The 14,043-nt window shown below is 36.4% G+C and overlaps 1 protein-coding gene across 1 annotated transcript; it reads left to right on the forward strand.

Annotated features, from left to right (window-relative positions):
* Positions 1–6,639, forward strand: LOC103469331 (GTPase IMAP family member 8-like). Its single transcript, XM_081609920.1, has 6 exons — positions 1–84; positions 392–1,111; positions 2,631–3,344; positions 3,436–3,569; positions 3,664–4,333; positions 4,408–6,639. Exons 1-6 carry the CDS (start codon positions 54–56, stop codon positions 4,590–4,592), a joined length of 2,454 nt encoding a protein of 817 aa, XP_081466046.1. The 5' UTR covers positions 1–53; the 3' UTR covers positions 4,593–6,639.
* Positions 6,640–14,043: the final 7,404 nt, after the last annotated feature.

Genomic DNA, 14,043 nt, shown 5'->3' on the forward strand with positions numbered 1-14,043 from the left:
GTTTTGTTGGAACAAACAACAAGCAGAAACGTTGACAGAGTGAATCTAACACAATGGCTGCGTCAGCTGATATTTCCAACTCAGGTTTGTGACGTTTTTATAAAACGTTCCATAAACTTTGTCCTATCTTGTATTATGCTTTTATAAACTCTCCTTTTACTTGCAGAATATGTTCAATTCAAATACTCTGACTTTATGCAAGAGATGGCAGTTGGACAAAATGGCTCCCTGTGTTTAGGTTTACTTTGTGTTAATGTTATTGATATTTCCTCTATTACACAAGTGCTCCAATAGGAACATACAATGGAATTAGAAAGTACATTCTGTCCTGGTCTAAACAAGGCAGATGTTTATAAACTATATTCAAATAAGGCCTTATTTCTCTTTACAGTACAAAGTCAACCTGCTCCAGAGTTGAGGATTGTGTTGATAGGAGGGAAGTCACATGGAAGCCTCAGTGGAAAAAGTTCTACTGGAAACTTCATCCTGGGTCAAAATGTTTTTGACACCAGCAGAAGAACAACTCAGAGTGAAGTGAGGCAGCAGGAAGTGTTCAGCAGACGAGTCACAGTGGTTGATACTCCAGGATGGTGGTGGAGATGGCCTATAGAAGCCACCCCAAAACTGGATCAGATAGAAATTCAGAACAGTGTCCATATGTGTCCCCCAGGACCTCATGTCTTTCTCCTGGTTATTCCTGTTGATTTATATTTACCTCAGTGGGTCAAAGCATCACTAAAGCAGCACCTGGAGCTTTTCAATGTAGATGTTTTCAGTCACACCATCGTGTTGTTCACTGCTGTCGTTCCTTGTAGTGATGAAGAGATTGAGTCCAGAATCAGAAGAAATCCAGTCCTGCAGTGGATTCTTCAACAATCTGGAAACAGAAAATATTTTCTCAACATATTTAATAGAGAAGATAGAGATCAAGTCAAGAAGCTTTTAGAGAAAATTGAGACCCTGATTACAATCAATGGATTCAGACACTGTTCTGTTGACAGAAGTCAAGGAGAAACTCTGAGAAAAGAAATGAGAGATTTGACTGAAAGAGCCTCAAAAAGGTTTGATCAAGTCCAGAAACAAAGAAACAAACTGAAGCTACAGATTGAAGGTAGGTTACAACTTTATTTATTTTTAATAAGCTACAGTATTCCTTATCTTGTAGATGTTCATGGGTCATTGCATCAGGTTAACCAGAGTTTGGCAGATTAAAGTTATTTAGTTAGAATATATTTTAAAGAACTGCAAACTAAGTAAACTATAAAAATGGCCAATCTACATAATGTCTGTCTACAAACTACGTACTAGTTTAAGTTCAGTCCCCTCAGCTGTGTTTAGTGGTTATGTGTGTTTTCGCCACTAAGGAGAGTTTACACAGAATGTGAGAAGACAATAAATCACTCAGTTGACCTCTGAAAAATGTTTCCCCCTCAGTTCTGAGATGAAGACTAAGTTTCTGACTGAAGAAATTTGTTTCTATAAAAAAATAGATTCAGCCAGCCCATGTTATTTCTGTGACATTTGATGGCACAGAAATGTAATGAAAACTAAAATTGGATAATTTTTTTTTACCTTTAAAGTTTTACTTTAGCAATGAATTAAAATTAAGCTGCAGCCATTTTGACATATGATCAGGGTTTTCATCTACCAGATGTTCTCTGGAGAACATTTGCTCTATATTTTTTAAATGATAGCTGCACAAAGGAAATTTTTTGCTGCACAAACCAGCACAATGTTTGACACCAATTTTGTTTGATTTCATAAATGTGGTGGGGCTAGTTGATCCTTTGACCTGTAAACTTTCATTAATATCTTCAAAGTCAATGCGGCACAAACAAAAATGTTGTTTCTTTTTATGTGTGACTGATGGCAGTCACACATAAACATGGTTATGTAAGCTGCAGCATTTTTGTGTAAGCAAATAGAAGAGGATAAAAGAAATAGAAAATAGAATCCATAACAGAGTTAAAATCAATACAATCTTCTTGTTGACTTAAATTGCATTTTCAAGGCAGCAGGTGGACTTTCATTTTCAACTTAAACCACCTTCAAATGTTTTACATTATAGTAAATTTAATCTAGAACTGAACAGCTAAAGGAAGTAAATGTTTCAGGATTAACATCTTTTGTGAGAACATCACATCTGACCCTCAACATAACATCATCACAGTTTCTCTTTGGGAAAATGTTTGAACATCATTTTAAGAAATGAAAAGTCAAATCAGACATAAGATCCAAAATAATTTTATTGTCTCTTGATAAAACACAAGTAGAACCCTCTGTTTCTTTCCAGGGAAAGTTTTCAGAAACAGAAAACCAACATAGAGTTAGAGAAATTAAATCAAGAACTGTATAACACATTTTTTTGGCTTTCTTTTACAAAACCTTTGAAAGACACAACAGTTACCTAAAATGATCCAAATACGATAGTTCAAGCAAAATATTAACCATTCTTTGTCTTTTCTCTCACAATCACCAATAACTAGCAGTTGTTTCAGCTTTGATTCTGTTGGATTCATCTATTTTCTATTGAGCAATCCTGCCCTAAATAAATTTATGTTGCAAACCTTTTTAAATTGGACAGACTGGATAATTTGCTGATTTTTTCTTCTTCTGTTTTATTGGTTTAGGTGGCAAAGTCCCTCCAAACCATTTAAGAATAGTGATGATTGGAGGATCATATGTTGGCAAAAGCTCAACAGGAAACGCCATCCTGGGAAAAAATGCTTTTCATGTTAATAAAAATGGAAGAACAACCCAGAGTGAAATCAGTCATGGTGTGGTTGAAGGAAGGCGGCTCACAGTGGTCGATTCTCCTGGATGGTTCTGCATCAACACCCTTCAGGAAACCAGTGAGATGGATAAACTGGAAATAGAGAACAGTGTGAATCTGTGTCCTCCAGGACCACATGCTGTGCTGCTGGTTATTCCTGTGATAATGAGCATTGATGAATCATATCTGAGATCTGTTCAGGAACACATGAGTCTGTTTAGAGAAGAAATCTGGAAACACACACTTGTTCTGTTTACATGTGGAGACTGGTTAGGAGTGAAGACTGTAGAGGAGCGAATAGAGAGTGATGAAGTTCTGCAGTGGATAGTGAACAAGTGTGAGAACAGGTATCATGTCCTGAACAACAAGGACCAGAGTGATAAAACTCAGGTAAAGGAACTACTGGAGAAGATTGAAGAGATGTGGGCAGGAAATGAAGATCCTTACTGTGAAGTGGAGCTGAACCGAGCAGCAGAGCTAGAAACCAAGAGAGAGACTGGAGACAAGATGGCCAGAAGGTTGAAGAAGATCAATGAGAGAAAATGTAGAGTCCTGAAAGAGTTGATTCAAGGTAAGAAATAAATAGGACATATTTTCCAATATAATCAAGAAATATGAATGTTTTAGTATAACATTACTGTTATGTTTGTTTATTTATATAGATGAGAGAAATCCAATCCCTGACATCAGGATTGTTCTTATTGGTCAGAAATGTTCAGGAAAAAGTATAGCGGGAAACATGATTCTGTTCAAGGATGAATTTAATAAAACTTTTGATAGAGCTTGGTTGAAAAAGGTAACACAAACACCCAAACTGTAGTTGTCCAGTGAGTAAAGTACATCCAAAAAATTTTTTATTTTTTATTTTTATTTGATTTTTATAATTTCAGACCTACCAAGATCATAGAGAAACGTCAACATGTGTGAAACATGAAGGAAACTTTGATGGAGTAAAAGTCTCAGTTGTTGAAACTCCAGGCTGGTTCTCAGACCCAACACCACCTGACTGGATCAAAGATGAAGTTCTCCACAGTGTCTCCATGTGTTCTCCTGGACCTCATGTTTTTCTCCTGGTTGTTCCCATCATCAGATCTTTCACAGAGAAAGATCTCAGAGCTCTGGTGGAGATCATGAAGCCATTAACAGAGAGAGTGTGGAGACACTGCATGGTGCTGTTTACCTGGGGAGACTGGATCAACGACATCCCTGTAGAGAATTACATTGTCAGAGAGGGAAAGGAGCTCCAGGAGCTTCTGGAGAAATGTGGGGACAGATACCATGTTCTAAACCCCAAACATTCTGATTATTCTGTACAAGTCAAAGAGCTTTTTCAAAAAATTGATATGGTAAAACAAAACACGGAATTCTTCACAATTAAAGCTGAAGAAAATAAACTACAAATTCTACCGTGGCAAGCAAAGCAGATGGAAAAAGAACAGAAAAGAAGAGAACAGGAGCTGATACAGCGAATGATGAAAGCTTTAGCAAAGGAACCAGAGGAACAAACAGTGCATCATGTGAGAACAGCAGACAGTAAAGATGACCGTGTCATTCCTGACAGTAAGTTTCATATAATGAATTTGTTTAGTTTACAGTATTTGTTCTCTTGATTAACACATCAATGTCTGTTTCAGTGAATGGAGATGTTGCCTCAGAATATGGGAGCATTTCAGAGAACAGGAGACGACGAGGACATGACAACGTTGCTGATTGGCTGACTAGCAGAGTGAGAGAGTCAGAGATCAGCTCTGGGATCAGCAGCATTTGTTCCTCAAACACTTATATAGAAAACTTTGATGAAAGTTCTGAAATTGATTAAAGTCAACCTGCACATTTAGGAAAAGAACAAAGTACTCACTTAAGGGTTTGTAAAACATATATATATGTACATGTCATATTGGAAGCTACTCACTTGACCCACATGCAGAACACTAACAGGAGATAGAGAAATTGGATAAATAGTTTATTTTTGAACAGATCAATGTTTGGTGTATTGTGTGATTTAGTCCTGGGACCACTGGATCTGGATCACCTGCAATCTGAAGGCAGGGGAGATGAGAGGTAAATGGATTGTAGGAATGAAAAAAGTGAGTACTGGAACGGGCTTGCCGAGTGAGATGAGGTGAATCCACTAGGAGAGGAGAGGTTTGGATACTGGAGCCTGGGTTGCTTGTGAGAGAGGGAGGTGCAGTCCAGGTTCTGATGGTGAAAGGAATTTCTGAAGTTGCTGATGAAGGTACACAGCAAAATTCAGAAATGTCAGATTTCCAGTGAAAGTGTGGAATGTTAAGAATACAGCATTAATTCAACAACACGCATGTTGGTGAGTGTTAAGATTCCCTAAAGTGTTCCACAGGGTTAGTCCAGAACAGTGTTGATTTCTAACTCAACACTCAGTCTGCTATTGATTTAGATAGCTTATAAAGTAGGGTGCCCCATTGTTGACTCATGGTTGCTAAAAACTTTACCAGACTGACTGATTTTAGTGACATAGTGGGTGTAAAATATTGAATAAAATGTTGTGCCACATGACTAGCTTTATTTTCACTCTTATATTTGACTTTATGACACACAAAACTACAAATTAATCATCCCTATTTTCTCCAGGTGCATTCTGGGTAAAGCTTGTCACCAACGTCATTATCAGTCACTTGGCAACAAATGGCAAACTAGCTAGAGCTACGGAACGTTAACATGTTTTTGAATTTGTGTTGTTTCATCATTAGTGACCAGTAGCCTCTTGTTTCTGTTCTTCTCTTGGTTTATTCATGTCAGATGGACTTCAAAATGACATAGTCGCTCTCTGTGGTGATGAAACTTGTTAGCTCCGCTGTTGCGGGCATGTGTATGTTGTAAAGTTAAATTATCATGAGCTTTATTATTTGGGCCCGGTCAATAGCCCCGCCCCCCGGGCCACGCCGACTTGTTCCGTTACTGCGTCACATGTTTGCCTGAGGAACAGAGGCAGCAGTATGGCGTCTTGTCTGGAGCTTATTATAACTTGTTTTTCGTTAAAAACAAGAATATTTTGTTCAATTGGAGAACTTGAGAAACTCCAGGCTTCAAAACATACATAATAAACTCTTGTTCAAAATAACCTTTGGTCTCCCTTGTCTAGATAGAGAAGCACAGTAGCCCTGAAATTAAACAGGTCTCAGAAGGTAATAAAATTTCCCATACCGAGCAATTTGGAACTGGCTCTATTCATACAAAGAGAATAACATGCCTTGATCGCATAATTGCATAAATTAAAACAAAGGAAACACCATTTTGAATAAAAGTATGGGCCCCAGAGGAACAAATCAGATTTGCTATTTGCAGCCGCATGGCAATCTCTTGCCTTTTTCCTGTTTTTCTATTTCCTACTTCTCTCAGGTAAATTAATGTCTGTTTTAGTGTGTTTGAAGTGTCTGTGTGGTTGATGTGATTTTATACTATTAAATGTTGGAATAAACTCTGAATATGCATGACATGGAGCTCTGATTGTTATCTCTGTGGCTTTTGTTTCCACGTATGGAATAATTGAATTTGGGAGCATAAGAGAATATAACGAACCAAAGTTAATTCTATTCTCTTAATAGGCTCCAGATACATTTTCAGCAGAGGTTCTTGGATGTGGATCTGATGATCTCGGGCAACAAAAGGGTATTCTCCTCGCCACCATGAAAGGAAATTTGCAAGGAGGTCAGAGGAAAGTTCAAGTTTGTAGGGAACACAAAACTAAGCTCACAGGGGCTCAGAGTACCATAATTGGCTAACACTCAGGCGTTGGAGAACTGGGTGCCTGCTCCTCTCATGCTGGTGTTGATGAGGCCGATTACGCACAGAGCGCGGGAACCACCCTCCACCAGACAGCAACCTCATGGCTCCTCCTGGTAGAAAAAAAACAGCTCCCTACAAGGCTCCTGTACCCAACAGTATATATTTTAATAAGTACTTTTAACTGTTTGTAAAAAAAAAAAATAGGCATACTGACACTAGAAGAGTGCACAGCAAATTTGGAAGTGTTCAGTCAACTCCTACAGAGTTGAATTCCACACTTTGAACGTGTCTATATTGGTCCACTCTGTATGGTGTAGAAATTACACTTTTGAAAGTGTTATTGTGATATAGATGAATCAACACTCACAGTAGTTGAAATTAAACACACATCAGTGTTGACTTACCCAACACTAGTTTACTTACAGAAACCTACAAAAAAGAACAATAGAGCAATTAAACAGAGAAAGCATTTGTATTTTAAAGAAGACAGAAAAATGGCAAATAAAAAAATAATACTTACAATTTTAAGACATGGACTCGCCATGTCTGTGACATCATAAGAACTGATGATGATTGGGACCGGATGCCTGGGGTGGAAAAACATTTCTGGGTGTCTTCTTTGCCCATTTATGTTAGAAGTAGAAAAAAATAGTCAGCAATGTCATAGAATCAGTTGATGTTGGCATTAACTATGAAGTCGTTTTAAGTGTGGACTTAAGGAGACAAACTACCTTAAAATCTTTCCATCCATGATCTGAACACACTGATCCTTGCAGGGTAGCAAGGGGGCTGGTGGTGCCCATCTCCAGCAGCCATCAGATGAGAGGCAGGGTTCACCCTGGACAGGTCACCAGTCCATCACAGGGCCCTGAAAGCCAACAACAAATAAAATGTATAAAAGAGAAATACTAGATTAACAAGGGGAAAAATTCTGTCCAATTATCTTTAAACCAAACCATGTTTATTAAGCTCTTGGTGTTGGCAACACAACAGTTTTTGTGGCTGAAAATGTAGCTAGCTCCTCATTGAAAAAACAAAAACAAACTTACATCATGAAGACGATGTGAAGGTTCATCTTCAGAGCTAGTTGGTGATCTGGTGGAGTCAGAGCTTCTTCTGAGACAGGAAAGTCTTTAGGTTTCCTAACACCTGATCTCTCTGGCTTCATCTTTCATCTTCATTTGTTTAGACTGCAAACATATGTTGAAGATAAAAACATTGATGAACGAGTTAGAACAACAACCTCACAATATCAAAGTCTCTTTGTCTTATGGAGCTTAATTAAAACCAGGTTGTTTATGAATTAAAGTATAAGTCGCAACAAACAGCATCCATGAAATTATAACATGAAGCTGAATGATTGCTATAGTAATAATCATACAAGTCACAATAAAATTGATAAAATAATTATTTATGAAACCAATGTAAGTTATATATCTTTACTGCACTGTTTATAATTAAATGAAGATAATTGATAAGCAAACTTACCACCAGCTAGCAACACTTAGCAGCCTTCATCCCTCCGGGCTCCTTTTGTGACACACATTTCATTTCCATCGGTTGTTGTCCCGTTGTGTTGTCGTCTAACTCGGACTAGGACGTCACCAGCTTGAATTTACCAAAATTAGTAACTATTGTCAAGGCCCTCTCTACTTTTAAGAGAACATTATGCGAGTAAAAATGACGAATTTGAACAACGTCTGTTATATTCCCTGCATTCCAAGTTTTTTCTTCTCTTTGTGGCGTTTTTTAAATAAATGAAAGTGTGCAATACCGTCTGGAGTGTAAACTGGAGCTAATGTCGTTCATTATAAGGTTTTGCATCACACATCTGAAAATGGAGTCGATACTTTCTTAAAAATTACAACATGATTATAATTTTTTTTTATTGTATGCAATTTTAATACATATTAAAAGATTATTAAGGCACTTAAAAATTCATACTTTTTAGGTACTTAAAAAGAATGCCTACATATTACATTGAAGGCACTAAAAGACATACTTCTGCACAAGTATTAATTAGTTTTATTTTGTAATCAGGTTGCTGCGTGTTGAAAAGCAACCAGCTCCCTCTTGAAAATGAGATCTGGATCTCAACTGGGTTCACCTTGTTAAATAAAGAAAATTAAGGCATACTTTATTAGCCTAAAATTTACACTGAAATGTAATTTAAAACATATTGAAAATAATAATCTGAAGTAGTGTTAAGTGAATTTTTAAAAATTTTATTTTGAGCATATACTATATTTAAAAATATACATAAAATACATTTTAAATATACTTGAACAAGTGTATATTTAGACTTGGGCAAATATATATTTTTCTCACTTAAAGTATGCTTTTATTTAATATATTAAAAGTGTATTTTGGTACAATTATGTTTAAGTGTGTTTAAAGTTCTAATTTCGAAATTGGTACAAGTGTATTTTTAGTATACTTTAGATATACTTATAGGTAGTACATTTAATACTTAGTATACTTAAAGTGTACTTTCACAAATTTAAGTATGTTTGAAATATACTAAAGTATACTTTTTTTCACCTGGGTTGCCACTGCACAGCTAGCTTTGCCAACATTACATAGCCTACCTAGATTTGAGCGTTCTTTCCAAGTGACGATACAAGTTGGACGTCAGGGCCGTGCAGAGACCACTAAAGGGGCAGGTGCTCAAAAAAAAAAGGCCACATCTAACTGCATTCTAGGACAGAATATTAACAAAGCCACACAACTGCCACACAACTGTCAGAGTTTAATAAACAATGATAAATTACAAAATTGTGAGATATACAATCAAAGCTAAGGAAAATCTCTATATAGATCATACAGCAATGCATATGTAAGATATTTTAGAAATTTCTTTCCGCAGGTCTATTTTGTTATAGGAAAGTATTGCAATATTCAATTTAGCAAGATATGTAAATCAGAGCTAGACCACCAGACATATTTTGTCTATACAGAATTACACTATCTGTTGTGGATAGGTGTAGCACGGGATCACGTGGTGTTATTAGTGATTGTAGATCACCTGTTGCTCAGCTGGTGACTTCAGTGAGTGGGTGATAGGGGAGGTCTACTTTTTTGCTGACCGCTATGTTTTGTCTTTGATCACTGTTTAATCCTACGGATCCGTTTTTATGCTGGTTTTGAACACTGTTTGCATTTTTGGATATTGACAATAAAATCATTGCAACTGCAGCTTGGATTTACTTTTTGATCAGCTAGCGCGTAAACAACCACTTCCCTACTCAGCCGCTCAGCGACTTTGTTTGGCTGTCGCTAATACTATCAAAAATATAAACAAGGGCACAATGCAACCTTTTAGTGGACAAAAGGTTGCATTTTGGTTTGCTGCACTTGCAGAGGAGATGGTCCATTCAGGAAAGCAGAGATGCATCAAACGTTAACGTGGAACTGCAGGGAAAAAAAAAAAAAAAAAGCAAATATTGAATTGTTAATGCATAAAAAAGCCTAGAGGTTTGCTTAAAAAAACTTTTTCAAAAATTAAAATCACACATTTTTGTGTTATTTTGTGTGAAGTGAAAATTGTTTTTTTTTTTTTCGCAAAACGTATTTGCGCATGTCATACATCTGTTCTTGCTATTCTAAGTTTTTGTTTGTCACTCAAAGTTTTGCTTATGATTTTCAGATGACGTCGGGGGCAGGGCCTAAAATCACAACAAAAGATTTCTGATGTGTGGAAATAAAAGTTTATGTTTAGCAAATAACTTTTTAAGTTCACAAGACAAAAATGAGTTAATTAAAAAAAAAGTTTTTTAAACTAAACTTTTTCTTTTAAAAAAAAACCCCATTATAATTCCAGAAGTTTGATTACAATTTTATGTTACTTAACCGAGGTTAGATTTTTTTTTTCCATTGAATAACTGGGGGTGCTTGAGCACCTGCCCTTTTTGCTCCGTGCCCCCAAGTGCCCCTTTGGTCAATTTTTTTTTTTTGTATTATTTTCTAAGTCCTCTTCTGACACATAATAACATGTACTAAAATTATTAGTTTTTTTTTTTGTACAACATAATAAGCCGGTCTTATTGTTACCTTTGACCTTTTGCCCGTGACGCATGACGCAGTTGCCTCTCGCGCAGTGAGATGAGGTGGCTACGGAAGCGCATTGCTATCACGCAGGAAAAAAAAAATTCGAGCGCTATCACGTTATAACGTGATACGTATCTTGTTAAAACGTGATACATATCACGTTATAACGTGATACTATCTTGTTAAAATGTGATACTATCTTGTTAAAACGTGATAGTTATCCTGTTAAAACGTGATATGTATCTTGTTAAAACGTGATAGTTATCTTGTTAAAACGTGATACGTATCTTGTTAAAACGTGATAGTTATCTTGTTAAAACGTGATACGTATCTTGTTAAAACGTGATAGTTATCTTGTTAAAACATAATACGTATCTCGTTAAAACGTGATAGTTATCTTGTTAAAACGTGATACGTATCTTGTTAAAACGTGATAATTCTATGTCCAGGAAGTGGCGGTATTATGCTAGGCTAGTACAGTGGCTAACATGAATTGGTCAGGTTTCCCTTCATGTTTGGTCTACACGGATATGGATGCTGCTTTGCACTGTGGTTAAAACCATTAACAGCATGCTACTCTGAGCAGGATCCTACACAGAACGGGGCTGCACAGAAGGAAACGTCAATTCGGTTCTCTAGCTATGGCGGCGTTCCTGACTGTCTGGATCGAAGCTGAAGTTGGCTTCCGATTGTAGCTTCTGATTCGGGAAATGGCTAAAGAGCGATTATAACGGAGGCTCAGATGTATTTGCTGAATATTTTCTGTTCAGATTTATTTATTTTTTAACAGTACACTTGCTGAACAACGGCAACGGCTGTTCGTAACCAAGCAACCGAAATCAACAGAAGGCTAGATAGTGGCAAAAGACAAAACTAGATCCTGTTAAGCATTCTTCAAAATAAAAGACTTCCTCTCAAGTTAAAATGCATCCCTGTAAGCCACAACAGCCAAACAGAAAGGCAGGTGCTCTAGGACAAAAAAATGAAAGAAAACAGAAGGCAAAAATAATAGCAAATATTGTAAATGTGATAGTTAATTTATAATGCATTCCAGATACGAAAAGGCTTTTAAATCTCTCATGTTTGAAGTTTCACAATTCAGATAAAGGTTTCACAAATCACAAACTAGGTTTGAAATATTCTGCCACTGGCATAGAATAATCTACTCCAGATTTGAAGTGTCGATGTATGTTTGTTTTTAAAGCATATCAGGTGATTTCTTAACACTTTCATGTTAAATCTAATTCCATGATTAGTTACTTATTTACAGGGCTGCACAATGATGTAGTTGGTAGAGCTAATGCCTTGCAGCAAAAAGGTTCTGGGTTCGATTCCTGGCACGGGTCTTTCTGCATGGAGTTTGCATGTTCTCCCTGTGCATGCGTGGGTTTTCTCCGGGTACTCCGGTTTCCTCCCACAGTCCAAAAACATGACTGTCAGGTTAAATGGCCTCTCCAAATTGTCCCTAGATGTGTGTGTGTGTGTGTTGTTGTGTATCTCTTTGTTGCCCTGCGACAGACTGGCGACCTGTCCAGGGTGTACCTCGTCTCTCGCCCAGAATGTCAGCTGGAGATAGGCACCAACACCCCTCCTGAGCCCACTAACGTACAAGGGTGTAAAGAAAATGGACGGAGTTACTTAATTACAGTCATATGTTAAGTATAATTTAAATGCTCATTATTATTTACTGAATGTAACTTGGTTGTACATAATTACAAAAAGGTGATGTGAAAATAATTAAATTCAAAGCTTTATTTATGATTTATTTTGACAAAAGGGAAGAGAGAGGAAGTCTTTTATTTTGAAGAATGCTTAACAGGATCTAATATTTTGTCTTTTGCCACTATCTAGCCTTCTGTTTATTTTGGTTGCTTGGTTACGAACAGCCGTTGCCGTTATGCACCCATTGTACTGTTCAATAAAAATGTTTTACAGAAAATGTTCAGCAAATACATCTGAGCCTCCGTTATAATCGCACTTTAGCCATTTCCCGAATCAGAAGCTACAATCGAAAGCCAACTCCAGCTCCGATCCAGACAGTCAGGAACGCCGCCATAGCTAGAGAACCGAATTGACGTTTCCTTCTGTGCAGCCCCGTTCTTAATAGGATCCTGCTCAGAGTAGCATGCTGTTAATGGTTTTAACCACAGTGCAAAGCAGCATCCATATCCGTGTAGACCAAACATGAAGGGAAACCTGACCAATTCATGTCAGCCACTGTACTAGCCTAGCATAATACCGCCACTTCCTGGACATAGAATTATCACGTTTTAACAAGATACGTATCACGTTTTAACAAGATACATATCACGTTTTAACAAGATACTATCACGTTTTAACAAGATAACTATCACGTTTTAACAAGATACATATCACGTTTTAACAAGATAGTATCACGTTATAACGTGATATGTATCACGTTTTAACAAGATACGTATCACGTTCTAACGTGATAGCGCTCGAATTTTTTTTTTCCTGCGTGATAGCAATGCGCTTCCGTACAAGTCTACTCCACTTTATTCACCAAAAACGTTTTTTTTAATTCACAGAAACTGTTCTCTGTAATCTTTTTTTTTTCTTTTTTTAAACTTTATTGAAACAAGGTAAGTACAAACAAGAAAGGCAAATACAACAGTGGAACTCTGTAGAAGGCATAATACAGGCAAATTTTAGAGTGAAAATACAGAGATTGCTAAGGAAAAAAATAACATATCATTATGACAATAATAATAATAAAAATAATGAAACAATGACTGAAATAGCAACAAGGGGATTTATATGTTAGGATTGACATATATTGACAGGCAATTCCATTAATAATTCAGTCAGGTCTTCAAATGATCCAATACATTTCAGAGATTTCAAATATAACTAAAATTCAGATTAAAACAAGTTTAAAAATTGGAGATGATCTCAGCATTCGTTGTTTATCAATAAAAAATTTTGCCAAACAAAATATTAGGTTACAACATATTTCCTTTTTTTTTTCCAATAATACTCCAAAGGTTACTATACCTCTCGAAATAGATTCAGGAAGTGCAATTTTTGATTTGATCCACTTTTCTAAACAATTCCAAAATATTTTGGTGTGATTGCAGTCATAGAAGACGTGGTCTATTGTTTCAACATCACTTTCACAAAATGAGCATTTATTGTCATCAATATTAAAGCGAATTCTTAGTAGCTTTTGTGAGGTTTTTAAGTTTTAAATAAAGAGTTCTCAACCTTTCAATTGTTATTTTATCAAACTTGCAAAGAATGTTATTTTTATTTATTTTCCCAGGGAATAAAGTCTCATTTAAAAAGTTTCCAATTGTGTAGTTATTGAATTTTGGATCAGTGAGTGATATTCCATTAATTAATAAATTGGGTAGTTGTGGGGTCATCGGATTATATGTTATTATATTTTTAAACTGATTAATAAATTGTTTTGGTAAGGCATTATATAATTTCATAAACTC

Source organism: Poecilia reticulata, chromosome 8 (assembly GCF_904066995.2).
Source record: "Poecilia reticulata chromosome 8, P_reticulata-male-v2, whole genome shotgun sequence".
NCBI classification, from domain to species: domain Eukaryota; kingdom Metazoa; phylum Chordata; class Actinopteri; order Cyprinodontiformes; family Poeciliidae; genus Poecilia; species Poecilia reticulata.